Raw genomic sequence first — 21392 nt, 5'->3', positions numbered from 1 at the left:
TGTAGTGCCTTGGAGAGCAGTAACACCTCTCAGTGATGCTTTTTTAAACTCTTGTCCTTAGGGCACACCTTTTCCTTCTTGTTTTTTCCTCCATAAAGCTTTTTAATTTACTGAAATGGAAAGAATGTTAATGTCTGCAGAGAAGAATTTTGCTTTAAGATCCTCACATATTTAACATAGGCCTGGAGATAGCTGTAGAATAAACAATTTCACCAATGTTAGTCTCAAGTAAGGAATTGTATCTAGGAACTAATTTTTCTTTTGTCACTCACAAATACATAATGTGCCTTTGGTCCTTCGGATGTGTAGCATCTAGTAAGGAATACCATTGGCAGATAGGAAGAGATACTAGCATGTCATCTTTATTTCTTAGGCTGCTTTTTTTTGTCTTTGCCTCAAAATACATGAGAAAGATGCAAAGCAGAAGGTGCTTGAATGATCATCTGACCACCAGAGGAATGTCACAGTCTTTCATATTCTTTTTTGATAGTGGTAAATGGAAGAGTACTGTGTTACATGACTTCAATTTCACTGAGCTTGAATCAGTCTTGATGTGGCCTCATAACACAGGGAAGAGAAAAGGTAGACTAGCCTAAGATTGGGAGCATGTAAGGGACACTGGATTTTCCAGTTTTGGAGACCCACTTCCTACCCCTCTCAAAAACTACATGTAGAAGTGATAGAGGAAAAAGACCTTGTGAGAAAAGAAGCTTTTCCCTTCTCTTACTTACTTGGTTGGGAGTAAGTCTCCTATTTTAAATCTCGAAGGACTGAACAGGTGAACTGTCTGCCTTCACTGTCCTGTAAGAAGTGATGGTCAAGTGAATCAATTGGCTCAACCTCTGTTTTTGCCTTCCCACTGTGCTGCTTGCCTGGGACAAGCAGCAGGGTTTAATTAAATTCTCAAGGATACATGTGGCTGCTCTGCCACGGCTAATATTGTAGAACTGTATATTACATTACAAAAAGGCAGCTATTTAATCTTACTCTTGAGGGAGAAGCATAGCACTTGTGCTGCTTTATGTTTTGGGGCGTAAAGGACCTTATTCTATCTATTTGCTAGTTTTATTGCTGTTGTGAGAGTGACAAGAATGTGACCAGGATATTCATAATTCTTTGCACCTGATATTCACTCACTCTTTTAATTTATTTTTACTTTTCAGGTTGTCCGTCAGATGATGTGGCTGATGGATCATATTTTTAAGTATACAAACTTCGGCATTGTGTCTCTAATCCATGGAGACTTCTTTATAAGACAGGTAAATGGAAACACATAATAGTGCTTTGATTTATCCTTATATTTGGAACACTGTGGTGTTACAGGACTTACTTCTCATCTCCTGGTTGATTTGCACGATGAAATAACTATGCTGTAAAGTGTATATTTGGGAGGTCTTTGTTCGGAAAAAGCTTAATTTTCCAAGCTAATTTTATTATTTGCACAGCACAAATGCTTATGAAATCCAGTTGTGATGGGAGCCTATTATGAGAGAGGTGTACAAGCAAAATACATGGGCAGTCCTTTTTGTCGCTGTTTCTGAGCACACCTCTCATCTTTCCTTAGTGACCTTGAAGCCATGCAGAGAGTCTGTCTGGTTGTGTCGCTGTTGTGGCTGTCAAAGTTCCAAATTAGGAAAGGCAGGACCGTCCCTTTTGATGGTGACATAGTAGTGGATCAGTGTAAAGTGGTGATGGACCTATGCAAATAGGAGTTAATTGATTCTTGAAGGTTAATTATTATTTGAGCGTTAGGAAGGAATGTTGAGCTCAGCATCTGAAATACTAATGAGTGAGACCCTCAGATTATTTCATGCAGTTTGGGTAGGTTTTTTTGTTGTTTGATGGCTGTTGGTCAAGCTACACCCTCAAAGCAGAAACTCAGGAGGCCAATGAAAAGCATGAACTGCAATATCTACCATACATGTTTCGTTCCTCTCCTCATTACTTTGCCTGGACATAAAATGTGTGGAGAGCCAGAGAGAAATAATGAATTTTCACATTGCAGAGAAGAAGATAATTTACTCAGAATGAAGTAAAGAAATGCTTAATCACAGCAGAACACGGCTAAAGTGAGATTTCTCGCTAACACTAGAGGCATAGTTAGACAGCCTCAGGCACAATTAGATAAAACAAAGGTCTCTAGAGGCACACCACTGTGTGTTGTGAGAGGATGGAAGGAAACAAGGTTGGATGCTTTGTAAAATACCAATCTGTTCCAGCAGTTAGGATTTACAAGATGCACATTTTGAGATACACAGGACCTTCAGTTTGTTAGTTGTAATTTTTGCATGTGGGGTTGCAATTCCAGTTACAAACCAAACAGTTGCTGAGTTGTGCAAACAAAGGCTTTTCCTCATTTTTGTAAGGTGGTTGCTATACACAACATCACAAATAAAATGACATCATCGTGGTTCTAAGTATAAACCAATTGAAAATAAAATGTTTCTAGGCTGTCAGCCTTTGGGTGTGGCAAAATACTTCATGTGAGTGAGTAATGGTCTTTTGCCTAACTCTAGAAAGGCCCTAGTAATACTTGGATGGTTACTGTTCACTGCTCTTGTCTTAACTGCTGTGCTATCTTGGAGTCCTGTGGTCTGATGAGAAAGGACTGGCTTAACTGAGGAACTTTTATATTGTTCTATAATTGCATTAATATGAGCAGGCAGAGCCTTTTTCATCCCTCTCATGTGGGAAGTTGGTGAGACTTAAAGCTAGGAGAAACACTTTCACAAAACTCACCTTCAGTAAAGTATTGTTTCTTCTTGTCTTTGATTCATCTCCACTCTTCCCATCTTCCTTCCTCTGACCAAAAAAACCCAGCCAACCAACAAACAGGGGAAAGTTTGTGGCAGTTTTGTTGACATTTCAGAGAATTAAAACCACCTCTGCTGAGGAGAGCTTTAATTTTGCCCTCCTGTGTCTTTTGAGTGATTTGACAAAGTCACTTTGGAGCACTCCAAAATGCTAATTAATGTAAATAGATTCCTCTGAAAATTTGGGTAGCTTGGTGCATGCAGAGATGGGAAAAGATTGTTCCTGAAGATATTTCTGCAGTAATTAAGGATGTATCTTACTGTTCTTAAGTGAAGAAGTCGTCCTAATACATCAAAGAGGAGACATGAATGAGTCATTGGAGCGGTGCAGATTTGAGTGAGGTCTGTGGTTCTGCTGTGGTAACCCAACTGAGGCCTGGTCTGTTGGCCTCCAGTAGGTACTCCGAGGAGAACATTGCTTTTTGTTGTCTCAGGGGATTATTTTTATCTCTGAAAAGAGAGAAACCTTAGAAATAAAATAATTATGTCTGATGTTGTCTCCTTAAAGCATTTATTTTATTTAGATAATGTTTTATCCTTTCAGGGGAGAGCACACCGTGACCAGCAGCTTGTGTTACTCAAAGATCATCTAGAAAAGTATTACAGGAGCCGCAATCGGAAATGGATTGTTTTATTTCCAGAGGGTGGCTTTCTTAGGAAAAGGAGAGAAACAAGCCAGGCATTTGCAAAGAAAAACAACTTGCCATTTCTTAAACATGTCACCCTGCCAAGAGTTGGGGCAACACAAGTAATTCTGAAAACGCTTGTAGCGCCGCAAGAAAATGGAACTCCATCAGGTGGAGACACTGTGAGAAAAGGTAAAGATCACTTCACTCTGTGGGTAAAAAGAAAGTTAAGTATCAAAGATTCAAGTTAAGAAAAACATTGTGTTGAATTGGTCTCTTGAAATATCAAATACATTCATAATGAGCCATTGTATTTTATATAAATGTTTGCATATTTAGTTTTAGTTCTGCTAACTTTATTTTTCACCTTCAGACAAAAATCCCCTTAGTTTTAATTTGATTTAGTCTGTGATATGGCTGCATGAATGCTTGGTGTGGCTCACATGATGGTGAAGCAGATACTGGACTAGGCACCCAGAGTGAGCAAGAAGGTGATCCACTCCTTTCAGCAAGATTGATGGTTTGCACTGGTTTGTGATAGCATGGAACTATAGTAAAAGTATTTTTGGAATACACTGAGTTCATGTTTTTATTCTGGGCTTTAAAAGTTTCTTTGCATCCACTGCTTATACTTTATCCCTCTTCTTGAACTGCTTTCTGTTCAGCTCAAGTTCTTCTCTTCTGTACAGATCTTTGTGTTGCCTGTCCCCATTGTGGCTGGAGTTAACTATCACTGATTACTAGATTTGAAGGATTGTTTGGCTGTCATGTCAGAAGAGTTACGAGGGAATAAGAATAATCCTGCAACATTTTTGTTCTGGGATGCCTGGGCTGTAGGGGAGAGTATAGCTGGGGTATAAATAGTGCCTATCGTTATGGGACATGGTGCTTTAGTCTCTCAGTTTTTAAAATTAACTTCTTGGCATGTTCAAGAGCAGGGTTAGATCTTAATTAACTTCGTTCTGTTACTTATTACAGAAACAATGGGTTGGGGAGTTGTGGTAGTTTCTTATTGATGAGTGGTGCTGGTGTTTCCATAGGCAAATTCTGATAATCATTTAGCAGTTTGAAACAAAGATCCTTACTAATGAAGCCACATAGGCAGAGGACTTTGGATTATTTTCTGTCTGAAGTTCGAATCTCAGGGTTAGCAAGAATCCTCATACAGAAATTGCTTCCAGATTTTAGTTTTGAAGTTATTTTTGTCAACGTAGGAAATAAATTGAGATGATGTTGTTGGAGAAGTAAAGGTAGGATTTAAAATGAGCTGAAAAACCAAGCTGTGGAATGCATCAGGGTGTTTCCTGTCAGACTACATTCAGAAAAGAAAGGCTGAAGAAAGCTCTTGTTGTCATAAAACATTTTAGGTTTAAAAGAGAGAAACTGAATACCCTGATCTTTGTTAAAAAGTTTGAATTTTTTTGAGGAGAAAAGTTTGGCCTGTTCTGTTCTATTTCTTGCCATCTCAAAAAGATATGAAGAGTAAGAAGTTCCCCAAATTAATTACAAGTCTTCTAGTTCTGGAAGGAGACCAAAAGTTCTTGTCAAATACCAATTTTATGTTTTCCTATTCTTGGGTTGCAGTCAACTTAGCTGAACATCAAACTGGCTTCCTGGTTTTTTGTTTCCACTTTGAGTGGCATGATTCAGACTCTAGAGAAATGAGCATTTGATAGTAGTTGACCTAACAGGGTAGTAAAATAAAGGAATTCCCTCAGAAATAAAATGAAACCATATTGTCCATCCTACTCAAGGAAAGATAAATGGGCAAAAAATAGGAATGAAATGCGTGGGTTTAGCTGTCATTCTTTCATAGTAATGGACTTGAAAGCATACTAAAAAGGATGAAAAAGAAAAGTGAAAGTAAATTTTATATGCTAGGAAAAAGTAATATTTGGTACATAGTGACGCTGATGTATTTTATGTCCTCTCTTCTTTTAAGCTCACAAAAATGTTTCTAGCATTGTAAAACTTCCCTTTTAGAGATGTATGAAATCTTAGCTCTTGGTTTGTATCTTGTATAAAAGATTCTTCCTCTAATCTATTGCTTTCTGAATGCTTTTATTGTTCTCTTGCCATGCTAGAAAATGTTCAGTTGAATGAAATACAGTTGTATAAATTGATAAGGTTATATTATAAAGTTAGAAGCCTTACAAGTCAGTGAACATTTTTACTTCTAATCTCTTCTCTCTTTCCCTGTTTTTAATCACATGGAAAACCCATCTCAGTGAAATCAAGCTTCCCTCCTGTTCATGTGACCATTGTTGAGATGTGGGTGCTAGAGCCAGGTGTAGTGCCCACAGTAAAGGTTTTGCCAGGGACTTGCATGGAGACTTCCTATAAACCTTTTGTACATTATAATTTTACTCCTTTGCTTGGGAAGTGGCTTCTTTATCAGAAGCATCACACTTTTGAACTTCATGGTTTGCTGGACACATTTTTCATCTGCAGTACTTCTTGTGCTTTCTATACTGTTGTAACAATGTTCCTGGAGTCCTGGGTTGCCAAATTATTCCGCTTACTATAAATAAGCTTTCTACTCCATTATTTATTATTCTCCCTGTCTTTTTGTTTCCACCAAGCTTTACTGGTACTCATGGGAAATCACCTTCCTCTCCCACCTGATTCTCATTAAATTGGTTTGTAGATTGAGTTTTCCTCATCAAAAATTATGTCCCCTCCTGTTGAGTTTCCTGGGTAGCTATGTTATGTTGAGTCATGATACACAGTTCTGTTCTTGACTGCTCTCATTTTATTAGTGCTTAATTCATTTTAAATGATCCTTGTAGCTTTTATGCTATTATAAATTTGATACCATTCTACTTTTTCAGCTGGAGTGATGCGTAAATCTGGGTGAAAGAAGAAAAGATGACAAAAGCTACTATAATAAAAGATGGTTCATCCTTAAAATACTGTTATCACAGTTTGACACAAACCGAGTCAGATACAAGTGTTTGATCATGTCACGCCCCAGCTCCTCAGCCCAGCTGGCTTTTGTATGTCACATGTCACTGAAGCTGTGGCCTTTGAGTTGTAGTTCAAGAATTGGGCTAATTTCATCTGTCCTGCTATAAGGTCTCTGATTTGATTTATGGCATCCCTGTGGTAGAGGTGCGTTTATGTTGAGAAAGGTAACCTCCCCAAAGATTCATTAGTCTTAATTATGATACTGGTATTCTTTATATCCAATCCCCTTTGCAATTTATTTTTATACTAGTAATGAACTGCCCACAGTTTAGTAGCTGATTTCTCCTCTGTAAAGTGACAGGAAGAACAAGTGTTCCTGAGCTGGACAATTAATACTGTTTGATAATACTTGTACTTAAACTGCTCAGTTCTTTATCAGTGGCTTTTCCAGGACAAGCAGCCTCTATTGTCTTAATTTTCTCCTCTTAACAGTTTTCTTTCATATTTAAAATCCTAAGTACCAGCTTTCATCAGAGTGAATTTTAACTTACTGCTGGTAAACACTAAATTAAGTTACTAAAATGCTTGTTGCTTCTGCTGCCTTTTGAAACTCTAGTTTAATTTAACAAAATAATGTAATTTTATTCCTAAATAAGTAGAAGGATGGAAAACCATAGGAAAGGTAGTACAGTCATTTGATAGCATGACCACTGTTGAAGGTAAACAGTGCAGAGAGTGTAGCTAAGTGGTGTCTGTCCCTGAAAAGAGAGTTTAAGGTACTTCTGGTGTCTGATGAAAGCCTCCAGATGGGACAGATGGGCCAGCACTGCTGCCAGCACCTGCATTCCAGAAGAAGATTTTAATGCAGGATAGAAATACGGGCAGCATAAAAATATTTCATCACCCTAACCCTGTAGTGACCCAGGTGTGTGTTTGCAGGGGTATTTTACTGGTTTGGGTTTTTGAATTTTTTTTAGCACAACACTTAGCCTTTGACATGGTTGCAAATACAGTGTTTTTTCAGTTGATAAGAGTTGATTTTGTGAGTTTTAGAACTATCAAAATGTTCTAAATGCCCAAAACTGGCAATTCAAAGGAGTTTGGAGCTATTGTTCTTCAAAGGTGCACATTCCAGAGCGTATTTTTGATCACACTTGCTCTAGTCTGTTTTTTTAAATTGTTTTATTTTACCATGCAGCAGTTTGTTGTCTGATAAGCTGTTGCTATGAGCTTTGTTGGAGTCATACTGAAATCTTACCTTGCTGTTCCCAAATGCAGCAGAGTACATTCAATTCTGATGCTGTTTCTCAGAGAAATTAAATTTTCACTTCTGCAAGGCTGTACATTGAACTTCATAATTGATTTTTTTAAAAATCAAACTTTCTGATTTGCTGTTACATGAGGAATGTGACTTGAATAACATGTGAAAAAGCTTTTGATGGTTGTTTTTATTTCCCCTTGGAAAAAGGGCTTCTTGTTTTGTTCCAGGTGGTCTGTTATGTCAGGATTTTGGAATGATTAGTGAGATGCTCAGTCTGAAAGTTAATCTTTGGAGAAAAAAAGTTAATTCTGAGGTCAGTGATCCAGTTGACCACACAAGGACAAGCAGAGAACAAGGGACACATTTCGAGAACGGATTGCTATTCATGGAGAGCCACCGGCCTCTTTTGGCTGCATTCTGAGTGCTCAGGAAACCACACCTGAATTCTGGTGAATGCTGGCAAATATTTTCTGTTTCAAGTGCAAGCTGCAGGCCTCAGGTGCACACCTGGTCGGTGCATTCTTTCCCACTCTGGATCCAGTCTGGCAGGGTGACACCATCCAGAGCTTGGCTGAAGGCGAGGTTTCCCACTGAAATCTGTCTATGACTTGTTCTGTTTCTCAGTGGCAAGCACTGACAGTCTGCTGGTGGGTTTGAGGGGCTCTGCACATCGTCTAATCTGGTGTTTTAGCATCAGTTGACCCTAGGAAGTAGCAACCCCAGGGAGGACAAAGAGGGGGAATGAAGAGAAGCTCTGAACCCAGATAAATTCGTGATTGTAGACAGTCAAGTATCTGCTGTGAGAGGACTTTGGAGGATGACAGATCATGAAGTGTCTTGAAGACACTGATGGTAAGTTGCTTCTTAAGTGAAGATGGAGCAACTGAATATCACTGAATCCACAGTGAAGAAAATAGTTGTGAAGATTTGCCTCCGCTGATGATTGGAAAAAAAACCCCAAACCCCCAAACAACAAGCAAGTTAGGAAGCTGTTTAAATTTTATTTTTGATCTTTTTTGTGTAGGCCAGAAAGCTGCTGCTCCATGTGATTGTTCAGTTCTGTCTCAGCACTCATAAGGCAAGAATGTACCATTCACACTGAGGTACATCACTGCTGTGTGATTTGGGTGCTGCTGTGTAGGGCAGGTGCACAGAATGTTTATGTGCCTTTTAAGAAGAATCAGACTGTTAACATTTTGAAGCAGTTGGAGAAATCAAAATCTTCCACCTGTGCTGAAAGTGGCGAGCAGACTGACACGGCAGAAAAAAAAACTGTGCTTGGAAAGATCAGCCTAAGTATGGCCTCTGCAGCAGCTGCTTCTGCTGAGGTCTCTGACAGTCAGGCTGCTCAGTCTTTCAGCAAGTACTAGAAATGAAGGAGAAGAGTGTCTTTTAATGATAGGTAGAAAGTTGGAAGAGTTTGGCTGTCAGAACCATGCAGCCGAGCTGGCCAAGCCAAGCTGTGTGAGAGGGAGTTCTTGAGCACAGATACAGGGAGCTCCCTGATTTTCAGCTACAAATGCCAGACCTGACATTCACACCACGTTATAACTAATGCAGCAATCTTTGTTTTGAGCTCCTGTTTATGTGCTCTATTTAAAAAATAATAGGGTTTATCCTTTGTCAAAGGTCTGCTTAAAGCTGAAAGCAGCATCCTTGGAGATATTTAGGTACCACTCCTCTGTGTTTTGTGCAGTTGTCATATTCTTTTCCAGTTTCAGGATCTGTCAGATCTCCCTGGCTTTAAAATAAATTTGCTCATGAGCAGGTTGCAACACAGTATAACCCCCCCAAAAAAGATAGCAAGATGTATTTCAAAATTAATTTTCTTAAATCCTTGGTGACTTATATTTTTTTGGCAGTCTGATATCTTGGATGATTATGTAAAGCTTATTTTAAACCAGAGCATGCACAAATACTGTGATTTGAGAGCACGTGGAGGTAGCTGCACTAACACCTGCTTGCTCTAAAAGAAGGTCTATAGAGGCTGATGTTACTGTCACAATTTTTTTTTCTGGCCTGGGATTTCTGGTGGGCTGTCAGAATTTTTTCCCCCCACCCTGCCCTGAAAAGGGTTGGAGGTGAGTTTGGAGCTGGATTCAGGAATCGAGTGCAGTAGCAGCTCTCCTCCACAAAAGCAGAAGGTAGGAAATCAGCACAGCAGAGAACTGCAGGAGTCTTCCCTTAATGAAGTGCAAACCATTATCCACTGAAAGAACAGCTTTAAATACAGCTAAATATTGAATAAATTATTTTGAAACGCTTTACTGTAAATAATAAGAAAATGTGCCCATATTCATCTGGCACTTTTTAATTGCAATTAATGATCTTTTTTGCTTACTCACTTAGGCAATTTGCTTGTCTTTATCCATTCTTGCTTTACATCTGGGAAAATAATAACTTGAATGACTTTGTTTCAAAATCTATTTCTAAATTAATAGTTCTGTTGATTTAATATTAATTTCATATTGGCTCTTCTCTGAATCATTGCTACTTTTAAAATGGAGCACTCTGTAGTTAGTGCTTTTCTTAAGAGAGATTCGACAAGCACTCTGTCATGATGCTGGCAAGCCTGCAGCCTCCACTTCTCATTTCACATGTCTGTCAGGGGTTTAAAATACTGTATTTCCAGAAGGTAACACTGAATGTTTCAGCTTGACCTGAGCAGCTTGCCCTGGGTCAAATTTTAGACTAGCATGTTGCATGCTACTAAGAACTCATAACCTAAATTTTAGGAGGTGCTGTCTAGCCCTGTTGGAGTAGTGCATTTGTAACGAAGCACTACAACTCCACTGATGAGCAGACACCAAGAAAACACTGGCTGCTTGTTAAAATAATTGATAGATACATGTGATGGCATTGCTGTAATTTTCTTTTCACACTTAATTAAATTAAATCAAATGCAAATTAAATGAAATTAAATGCAGGTAGAAACTGGCAAGCCAGTGCTTGCATGTACATTCTAGCTGGAGTCAGTAACTGAGGCTTTCAGGGTGCTGCTCAGACTGAGTGCTGCACATCTCTTCAGATGTGTGGTAGGGCTGCTGTAAAATTAGAGCGGCGACTCTGGGCGAGGCCACACATCTGTCTAGCCCAACATCTTGTCCATGACTCCAGGTGGATTCCAGAGGAAGAGTGTGAACACAGCACACTTGCATCATACTTCTCCCACATATTCTCCAAGCTTCTGACAGTTTCTTGTGTGGTGGGTTTCCCCAAGGTGGGGCTTTCTGCCTGGTCAGTTAACCCTCCATGTACTTACTCAATTTCCTCTTGAACCCGACTCTTGGCATCCTTGATGTCCTTTAGCAAGGAATTCCCCACAGTTCCCCCCCGCCCAAGAATAATTTTTCTGTTTGCTTTGAAAACTTTTCCTCTTGGCTGAATTTTGAGTGTCTGTTCTTGTATTGAGAAAGATGGTGAACAGTCAATCCCCATACATGTTCTTGGTGCTGACAGTGTTCTTGTCAACCTCTATTACATTCCTTTTGTAGCTTTCTCCGCTGCAGGCTTGAAGAGTATTGTGCTTTGTACTAAAAGCTAACACTTCTTACATGCTCTTGCCCATGGGTGGCTGTTTCTGATAGTCAGTTTTTTAAATCCTCAAAAATACTGCCTGGTGTGGTGTGAGCATATTGCTGTACTGGTGTCTCAAGCAGTAGGTGAGCATTACTCTGCTGGCCTGGGCATAACATGAGCTCAAACACAAGACAGCTCTGGAACAGAGAGAAAATTGACAAGCTAAACTCAAAGTGCCATCTTGGCAGTGTGGCCTTCCTTCTTGGTTTGCTCTACAGATCTGCTGCTCTCCCTCTTAGCAAACCTGTGAATTGAAGATGTGCCAGAGAGGGGTCATGGCTAGGTTGTTTTATGACCTAGACTGTTGCTGGTAGTAACCTATATTCAGATTTTATACAGAGTCACAGAATATTCTGAGTTGGAAGGGACCCACAGATTTGATTCTCTTCAATAATCTTAGTAGCAAATATTTTCACCTCCTTTGATCCTTTTTTCAGTTTCTAAGTAAGCTGAGTGGCATATGAACATGGACTGGTGTCAGCCTTTCCTGGAACCTCGTGGGTGCAGTATCCTCCCCACTGTGAAAACTGACCATCTTCTGTTTCTTGCCTTCTTACCCTGAATACACCCTGAAAGTGGTGTATTTCCTCTGTATTTCCTGCACCTCACATTTTTAAGAACCTTTGAGGGGTCTGCATGGCTGCTGCTCCATCAATGATCTTTTAGAAAGGACCAGGTGTAAATGTGCTTGAAGTGCAGACCAGGGAGCTTGGATGTTTATGTAGGGATTTTTCCTTCTAGTGAATGGGGGGAAGCATCTGACTTTGGGGCCAAGATGTTGTGTGACTGTACTCATACCTGGTGAGTGAACTTGTTCTGTTCTGCGTACCACAGTATGTAAGAGCAACAGAAATAACCACGAAAATAAAATCTAGGTCTAGCTGAAGTTTGTAAGAGTATTTCTGTGCTCTGTAATGAAATCTGGATTTGATTTTTGATGGTCTCGTGCCTCATACTTCATGAAGTAATATAAAAATTGAATAACTCTCAAATAAGTGACATGCAATTTGCTTTTTATTCCTAGAGAGCAAATCCAAAGCCCTCCAGTGGGTGATAGATACAACCATTGCATATCCCAAAGCTGAACCTATAGACATCCAAACTTGGATTCTTGGCTACCGACAACCAACAGTGACACATGTACATTACAGGTAGGAAATAAACCTGCTCCTCCTACACTGAACTTAAATATTCACAAATCAGTTGTATCAGTTCAGGATATGGGAAATCAGTAGCAGTGGGAGTGGGATTTTTGTGTCTCACAAAGGTGGGCAACTCATTTAAACACGATCTATTTTTTTTTTTTTTAAGTTCAGTGACTATTCCTTATCTTAGGACAGACAGTTAAGTTTTGGATTAATGTCTTGTGGTTGAATAGAGTTGTGAGGAATATTTTTGAAGGCTAGCTAGGTCATCTTTTCCACCTTAATGTTAAGGTGTTGGTAAACCCAACTTGAATTTTTTTAATTTTGTTTTTTAGTAATGACAACAAATTAAAAATCACTGTTGTTAAATAAACAGATTTCCTAATAGATTATTATATCTAACTTTCTGACAAAGAAAAGCTTTTTCACTCAAAGAATACTTTAAGTAGTTGAGGAAAGCAACTGGAAAAAGCAGCTGGAAAGTGTTACAACTCTCATTGACAGCTAGGATGGGAGACCATTAAAACTTTTCTCCTCAGCAGTTATTTGACTCGAGACCTAAACTGGTGGAGAGAGAAGTTGCATTTTGCTTTTAGATTACAGTTAATGCAAGTCTGAAATCTCCAGGAGTATTGTAACACTTTTCCTAAACCAAATAAGTTGTTGCATTTTATCTCAGAATCACATTATTTTGTCTTACTCCCTTCTGATGATTTGGAGAGTTTTTAGACTTTTACAGAAAGCTTTCAAGTACCCCTGTGGATCCCCTGGGTGGCAGTTTAAGTGGGAATGACCTTCTCCAGCATCACTGCTGTGTCAGTGTTATGTGGTGCAGAATACAGGCTGCTCGCTGGAGCTCCTTTCCACAGCCATGTTTAAATCTGTCCTTACTTTTTATAGAAAGCTACCTTCCAAGTTTCCCTGAAGGTGAACATACTTACACCCTAATTTATATAAGATAGCATTGTATCTGTTGTGCTTTATTCAGGTCACCTTAGTACTCTCTCAGATCTCTGGCTTAATTGCAAGTTGAATGTATTTAGAATTCTACTAAAGAGTATTTCCAAAAATACTTTCTTTAAAAACAACAGCAAATTAACTTGAATTCATTTCCTGCTTCTGAATGTATATTCACACTTATTTTTGAGCACAAGCTTAAATATGATGTAACCTTTCTTGCACTGAACCACTTTAACCTGCTTAGACTGCTACAATTTCCCATGGCACAATGTGTAGCTGCTCGGGAGGGTGGTGGCCAGGAGCGTTTCTGTTTGATCCTGCTAAGTTCTCCACTTGATGCCTTCAGCGGGAGCACCCCATTTCCCCTCTCCTGCCAGGAGTGGATGAGTGGTCCCCCAGTGATGCTCTATGATTTTACAGAGTTTGCTCATATCCTGCCTTAGCTGCCCCCAGCTGTTCCTCAGTAGTTCTTAATTTTGATAACAATTGGGTATTGACTACTCCTTGCCCTTAACAGTGTAGGCAGGGATTAAATCAGTGACTGAGGTCTGAAAAGGCCTGTGTGGTGTTGAGGCCTGAGATGTCCCTTGTAAAGGTTGTGCTAAAGTTGTTAAAGAGGTAAAGAAGTTCTTTGAAACAAGCTCAGTTAGCAAAGGAAAACCCAAGATAAAATGAACTTTGTCTTTAAAAATATGGAAATTGTCAGAGATGTGTTTCTATTTTCCTGCATTTGACATGGATATCCTCTGAAATTTTCTTTAAATGTACATCAAGTCTGTCTGCATAGGTATTATACTCCACTTTTCCTGCATTTATTGCAATAAAATTTTGCTCTTTTTTTTGTAATTTGGAATGTCTTGGGAGATTACATTTGAAATAAATTTTAAGGGTAATTTTTGAATAACTGGAAAGAGAGCACAATAGCTTCTCATGTAATTTCTTTTAACTGAGTTAACAGGGGGAAAAAGCAGCACCCTTTGGAAAAAGCAAAGAATAGTTTTGTCCGGATGCCATCTCTGCTATATGAAAGAAGAATCAGGATTTAAACATGCTTATTCCCTTTTAGAGTAGTCCACAGCAAGGTACTGATGTATGACAGCAGTGGGGAAGAAAGGAACATTTTCTGTGCCACTCAAACTGGAGCAGAAGAGACTGCAGAGCTGCTTTTGTTGTGGTGGCTCACTCAGTCCCTTCTGCTGTGCCCTTTGATAACCACCTGTCTCTTTTTGCCTTACAGACTTTCTAATCTAGTGATTCCTTTTGTCATAGCCTGGGCCTTTGCTGCAGGATTATTTCTTTTTCATTCTACTCAGGGAGCAACAGAAAAGTGTAGAGAGCACAGCAAGGAGCCTTATGTTACCATTTTTAGGTGGTTTTCTAGCTGATGGAAATGGCAGAGAAGGCTTGGTTTAATCCAGTAATCTTTTTTTTTGAAAGCTCAATTTTGATAATGAGTTGAACCTTGCTTTTCAAGCCTCGATTTCAGTCCCAATGACACATTTCTCAGAAGTTCATAATTAGGCTAAGCTGTGGCCTCGTTTTCCTCTGTATGTCAAAAGAAACTTAAAATGAACAATTACCAAGTTTGAATCTAAAAACACAAGGTGTGAGAGCTTCACCCATCTATTGAATAACTTTTTGACCCTGACTGACTTGTCTCAGAACTTACTGGAAAGTGCTGCAATACTGGGTTTGCTCTCTGAAACAAAACACTCAAGGAAAATACCTAATGAACTTGCTCCAGGTCAAATGGCACTGGGATTTTAGTGGGAGATTTCAGTCCATCTGGTGCAAGGCTTGTCAAACTAGAGGCCATCACTATGAGATCTGCCTTGTAATGAGTCTGTTGGAAAGGTTTGTTTGCTCTTCTCAAATGGCTTAGCTTTATGCTTGGGTCATTGCGTGGTGTGTGCTGACCAGAAATGCAGCCTCACTGCACTTCCACTCAGCAGAAATAAGCTGAGTTGTTTGGTGTCCGTGTTTGGTGTCCAGTGAGGCCACGGACTGGCTGCAGTTCTCAGCTCCCACCATTTCTGTGCCAGGAGTCAGGTCTGCAGTTTATTTCTTTTCCTCTTGCACCAGGCACTTCATTAGTGTGATTGGCTTGGTGTTTCTCAGCCAGTCAAGTTTGTCCAGCAGTAATTTCTCAAGTGCTGCAGTCCTGTGTGCAAAACCCGAGACTTACAAATTGAAAACACCCTGGGTATGAAGCTGACTCGGTGCTTAGCATCCCTTCAGTCAGGAATGGTGTAGGGCTGGGTTTTTTGCCCTGGTTTTCCACGGGGTGATGCCCTTGGATGCCCACATCCCACGCTGGGGCTGTGTGACGGTGGCTGTGGTGCAGCAGCCCTGACGTCAGAGCCAGCCCGAGTCAGCTCTGACGCAGGGGTGGCTGTGCGTGAAGTGCCACACGGGCTGTTCCCAGCTCTGTCACCTTTCTTCTCCGTGCCAGCTTTTGTGCTGTGCTGCTGCTGCTGAAACAAGCCTTCAGCTGCTGAGGAAGTTCTATTTTTGTGTCTGCATTGATACAGATTTATTGAAATAAGCCAGGCTCCGAGCTATAAATAAGATGAAATGCATTGTGGTTGCTGGATGAGTGTTGCAGAAGGGCATCCCATTTGGCAGTGTATTTTAATGCACTTTTTTACGCAAGTAACTTATTTTTGGTCATGCCTGACATCTACCAACAGCCTCCACTGTCCTGGATTTATTTAGAGCCATTGAAGCAGCAAATAATATCATGACTTACATGGAGTAGCGAGTAATACAGAACTTCAGTTCAGGGTAGGACAGGTGATAAAAGGCAATTAGTACTTAAAGTGGTAGCTGTGAACTTCAGAATTTAAATACAGAATCAGAGGTAGTTTCTCCAATAAGGACCAGTTAAAAGAAATGAAATGTTTCTAAATATGCCTTATTTCTGAAAATTCTTTGGTGTCTTCTGAGAAACGGCCTATCAGTACCTAATTCCCCACAATTTCTCACATATGCCAACATGTCTTTGGCAGTTACATCTCCTGTTTTTAACAATCCTTTCTTCTTTCCTGGACTGTCATTTATTCTAATATATTCTGGTTTGGGACATGGACACAAATCTGTGCAGTGGTTTAAGAAGTTGCTGTCCCCCAGTCAGGTACCTGGAGTGTCCCGCAGGTGTTGTCACCTTGCAGCTGCCAGTAGGTGCCTCCAGCTGGAGGATAATGCTTCATTACTGAAAAAAGATTCTTTCACAGATTCCCTCTGGAATGTGTCTTTATTTCCACCACCACTTCTAACTTCCCAGGGTGCAGCCTGTGCTGTGACTACTTTTACCCCTTTCCCACTTTCCCCAGTGACAGAAGAGCAGCTGTTCCCATGATGAGAAGCAAAAAAAAGGTATTTCCATTCTCCTTGAATTTTCTGGTCAAGTTCTTATCCAGTCCTGTTAAATTCCTTGTTTGCCACACCAGGAACAAAGATGCTCTTATTTTTAATGCAGTGTGAGGTTAGTTTTGCCCAAAAGCTAGAAAGATGCAAGTGCCCAAGAAACTCCAGGAGCTTCAGATGTTACGTGTTGACCTTATTCTTTGCCTTGGCAGTTCTGTTTGATGATATTTTATTTTCCTGAGGAGATCAGCAAACTGTTTGCTTCTAATGGCATTCCTCATGCTGCAGACCCAAAGGTGGGGTAGAGCCAAGGTGATGCTCGTGCCCTGACCACATGGACACCTGTTTACATATCTCATTGAAATAAGGAGCTGTTTCCTGCATCTTTTAACACTGGACCTGGCAGATGTCAGCGTCCAGTGGCTGGGGATGACCCTGCTCCCATTGGGGCAGTGGCTCTCTGCCATTGTTTTGGATCTCCTGTGTGGGGAGTTTCGTAACAGTAGACTTGATCAATTACCTTCCTGAACCCAGTCTCCTTCAAGAGAGTGTTCTTGTAAAACACAGATGCCAGCTGAGCCATCTGATGGGCAGAGAACCGTGGCATTATCAGTATGTTTAGTTTAAATATAGGGGGAGGTTAGCTTTGCCTTATTGAGTACAGAAAGGGCTTCTTTCCAGAGTTTGAGGATTTTTTTAAAAAATACTTAATCTCTAATTTAGATCAGTCATTAGTAAGAATGTTCTGCTGGTAAAAATAACTCAGGATAATCTAAAAATACATTTGAAAATGCTTCCAAATACACTAGCACTTATCATTGCTAAGTTGGGGCAGCCAGTGTAGCATTATTGGAAAACCAGTTGTTTTTCATTCTGTTCGTATTCATTCAAACTGGGTGTAGCAGTGATTGCTTCCCAGACTTCTAAGCAGCAGTTTATATCCAGAGATTGAAGCATTCTGGCAGTGTTATTGATTCACACAAGAGCTGGATGGGTTCAAGCAGGGAAGTGGTGTGCAGCATTCCATTAGTCTCTCAGAGTGCTGGTATCACCTGTGCCACTTTGCTGCTCCATTAAAGCACAGCTCAAAAATTGTTCCTAACAGGTATCTTGCAAGATCCTGTGATGTTTTCAGACTTTTTGTTTCTTGGCAAAACAAAGTTGTTACCCATTAGGTCAGGGAGAGGTGAAGGCAGAGGTGAAGAGTATCTTAGACTTTACAATGGAGGCTGCATGTGAAGCCGGGTAACCCTACACTTCTGTCCTGAGGCAACACACGTTCTCGTAGTTCTGAAACCTCTTAAAACCTGCGTAAGCAAGCATCTGTCCTTCAAAAATACTCTGTGAAACACAATATTCAGTTGCTGAGCCTTTTATCTCTTCACAGCAGATAGGCAGAAGAGAGTAAAAATAGTGCTTGGCATCTTGGTTGTGTTTGGGGACACAGAGTAAGTCTTTCTTAGTGTTCTACCCTCAACAAAATGGTCCTTGCTCTGTGGGTGTGTTTTTTACTTGCTGCTACGTGGTTTAATTTTAACCTGCTGTACAGCATCTGGGCTTCAAGATAAAATAGTTTTTTATTGTTTGTCTTTGTTCTTAATATGCAGACTGAAAACTTGAGCAGCTTACTGAAGCACCATTTCATAACATTTGTCTTTGGCCAAAGACTCTTCTTCCAGCTGCTTTATCTGAGATAACAGTTGCTAATTTCTGATTACCAAGACTGGCTTTACTGGAGCATAGAGAACTCCAGTGTGAGGAAGACGTAGGTAGAATTACTTCAAGGGCTGCAGAGATAGCTGAGTTCATGTTGATACCATAGTTTGTAAATAAAGTTGCTCATCTCCTTATGTTGAGGTTGTCTCTGTATGCCAAAGCACTGTGATTTGTAATTCACTCCTTAGAGCAATACTTTGCTGTTTGACTCCCCCACTTACAGCTTATTTTTCAATGCATCAAACTGAAAGGAAGAAGGACAAATGACTTGGCAACAAAGCAGGCCGAGATTTTGAAAACTGTAACGGCAACAAAAGCATTCTTCAGAAGTGCCTTATTTTCTTATTCTGACATTCCCATATCTGTCCAGAGGCTGCCCAGGTGATTGTGGTGTTGCTTCCAATTTCTTGCAGTATTATCAATTAAGACTATTGAAAATGAAATGAAAATCCACTAATGAAAATAGAAGCATGATGTAGATGAGAGGCTAAGTGGGAGCTCACCTGGAAACAGAAACCTACAGTAAAGGCCTTGCATTTCAGAGTGGGAATTTTTCAGGTTAGCCTGATACACAAACCTCTTCTGCACTGGCCTCCCAGTACAACACAGTGGATATTTAAGTTCTTGTATACATCAAAAGACACTGAGGGTCTGCTGAGGAGGTTTCACAGCTACTGTAAGACTGGAAGTTCTACTTTGAAAAAAAAACCAGTGAGGTATGGTGGGTTATTTGAGGGTTTCGGGCTGTGTGTACCACAGTGAATACTGCCCTCGTTATGTTTTTCTAAGCAGACCTAATATTCAGCGTCGAAGTACCAAAGCACTGGCAATTCTTCCATGGGTGTTTTTAAGACAGAGCAGCAATATCTGACTACAGGGTCAGTTTTCAGTGTAAAACCTGCCTTGGAAATTTCAGAGAAAGCTGCCAGCACCCTTTGAAAAGCACAGAGAGCTTGTTTTCTGGGATGTGGGAGAGCTCTTGGTGCTTAGTGATGTCATTATGTGGCTTCTGCCTGCTGAATTGTTTCTTCAAAGCTGTGGATGAACTTTCTTATTTTTTTATTTCTTTCCTTCCTCCTTGGTTTGTATTTTTTGGGGAGGTAGTAATATAGTGTGGGGGCATTCTATTAAAAAAAACCCAGTAACTTAGTAGCTTTTATCAAAAGCTGTAGTACAGCATTTGATGGAGACTGATGCTGGTGTCTTCTGTGTGCTTCTGGATGGGAACCTGGAGTTTTCCACTTCTGTATCTTTAATGCCTCTGTGATCTCTGAGTTGGAGAGAGTGCAAATCATGCAGTTAGATTTACACAAAAGTTCTGTTCTCTGTGTTTTGTGGTGGGCTGGGGCAGAAGAAGAGTTTTGTTCTCCACATGCAGAATACATTTGCTAGGTTTAATTTGTGTTTGTTTCTTTGATAGGATTTTTCCAGTGAAAGATGTACCTGCAGAGCCTGAAGCTCTTACAAACTGGCTGTATCAACGATTCATTGAAAAGGAGGACCTCCTGACACATTTCTATGAAACAGGTAGGATGATACCCAGCAAAGAGAACTGGGCTTTGCTAATGACTTCTCTTACAAGGATCTCAGAATGGTTTAAGGATGTGTAAGCATTCTTCACAGGCATACAGGAGATACAAGTATTATTATTATTATTATTATTATTATTACTGCTTCTTACATGCCAAAAAAGTATGATTGAAGAATTATCTAGGAAAGGTAAGTTACCTAGGCCACGTCAGAATTAGGGTAGTGTTTGGAAGCTGTCAAACAGTAACACACAGTTTAGCTGTGAAAGGTGGCATATCATGGAGTGGGATAATTTAGCAATGTGCAAAGATCCATGGTTGGAAGGATGATTGGAAGGATCTGTGAGAATTACATGGCATACAGTCTTTGGAGCTGTGATCTGTGCTGTCAGTGCTGGCCTCCTTGCTGCCAGGATCACTCCTGTCATCATACACTTCCCATGCTAATGGAGCAGAGGAATTGGAATAAACTTGGGGCATCAGTAACATCACTGAAGGGATACTGGCACACATGTGATTTAAAATACCACGTAAATACTTTGAAACTGTAGAGGGGTTTGCTCAGGGCTCTTTACTCCATACAGTTGATACTGAAGTATGTCACTTGCCCTTCAGTGGGAGGGAGAGTGGGGAACGGGATTTGGAAATGCGTGTTCAGCGTACAAAATACAGGAATGCATCATAGTAATGCAGAAAAACAAAAGTCCAGAGAGGAAAAATTTGGGGTTTATTTTGATATAGAGTCAAGGAAGTTTATAAAACGTAGACTGAGTAGGAAAACTCCAGATGAAGTAATATAACTTGTCTCTAAAGAAAAATATTCTCTTCATTAGCAAATCACAGTTGTTGATGGGGAGAGTGTTCGGTGTCTCAAATCAGCTGAGTTTAGTATTCCTGGGTGACTGTGTTAAAGATGCCTCTTTTGTGAGATGATTTATTACAAAGGCTGCTTTAATTTAGTTTTGAGTGCTTAGTTTATCAATCCAAGTGCTTAAAGAGATTAATAGAATTCTTTAACAACTCGGAGTTGTATTTTGTTTTATGAAATACTGCTGTTACTCAGCCATCATTGATGGCAAAGTCACACCCTGCTATATAAATCACATCCAAATGCATATGTTGCACTTTATTAGACAAATGACTTTGTGAATATCTTTAAAAATACAAGTGTAGCAAATAGATTGTAAAGAAGTCTTGGGTTTGTGACATTATTTTATGCTATTGAAATAAGACATACCCAGAAAATCTAACTAGTCCAGAATTTCTGAGAGTATAATTAATATAATCAGATTTATTCATTAAAATGCACTTCCAAAATAGGGTAATCGGTATTAATTTGCCAGTGCAATCAGTATGAATTAATAAAGACATGTTTTAAATGTAAATGCTGTGACATAGGGCCTTATTAGGCATAAATTAGCATAATTCAAAGTTACTGCCATTTATACTTTTTTGAGAACTTGCTGGCATTGCTTTAGTTGGCCTACTGA

The 21392-nt window shown here is 39.9% G+C and overlaps 1 protein-coding gene across 2 annotated transcripts in view; it reads left to right on the top strand.

Moving 5' to 3' along the window:
* LPGAT1 (lysophosphatidylglycerol acyltransferase 1) overlaps positions 1-21392 on the top strand; it is a 60677-nt gene that overhangs the window by 31016 nt on the left and 8269 nt on the right. For both annotated transcript variants that reach the window (XM_032102939.1, XM_032102938.1), the window contains 4 exons: positions 1164-1259; positions 3358-3631; positions 12211-12337; positions 19794-19900. In XM_032102939.1, the coding sequence (XP_031958830.1) occupies positions 1164-1259; positions 3358-3631; positions 12211-12337; positions 19794-19900 (604 nt within the window). The remainder of the gene's footprint in view (positions 1-1163; positions 1260-3357; positions 3632-12210; positions 12338-19793; positions 19901-21392) is intronic.

The sequence above is a fragment of the Corvus moneduloides genome, chromosome 3 (assembly GCF_009650955.1).
Source record: "Corvus moneduloides isolate bCorMon1 chromosome 3, bCorMon1.pri, whole genome shotgun sequence".
Taxonomy (NCBI): domain Eukaryota; kingdom Metazoa; phylum Chordata; class Aves; order Passeriformes; family Corvidae; genus Corvus; species Corvus moneduloides.
Note: the sequence above shows the minus strand (reverse complement) of the source record. Positions and strands in the feature narration are given on the sequence as shown.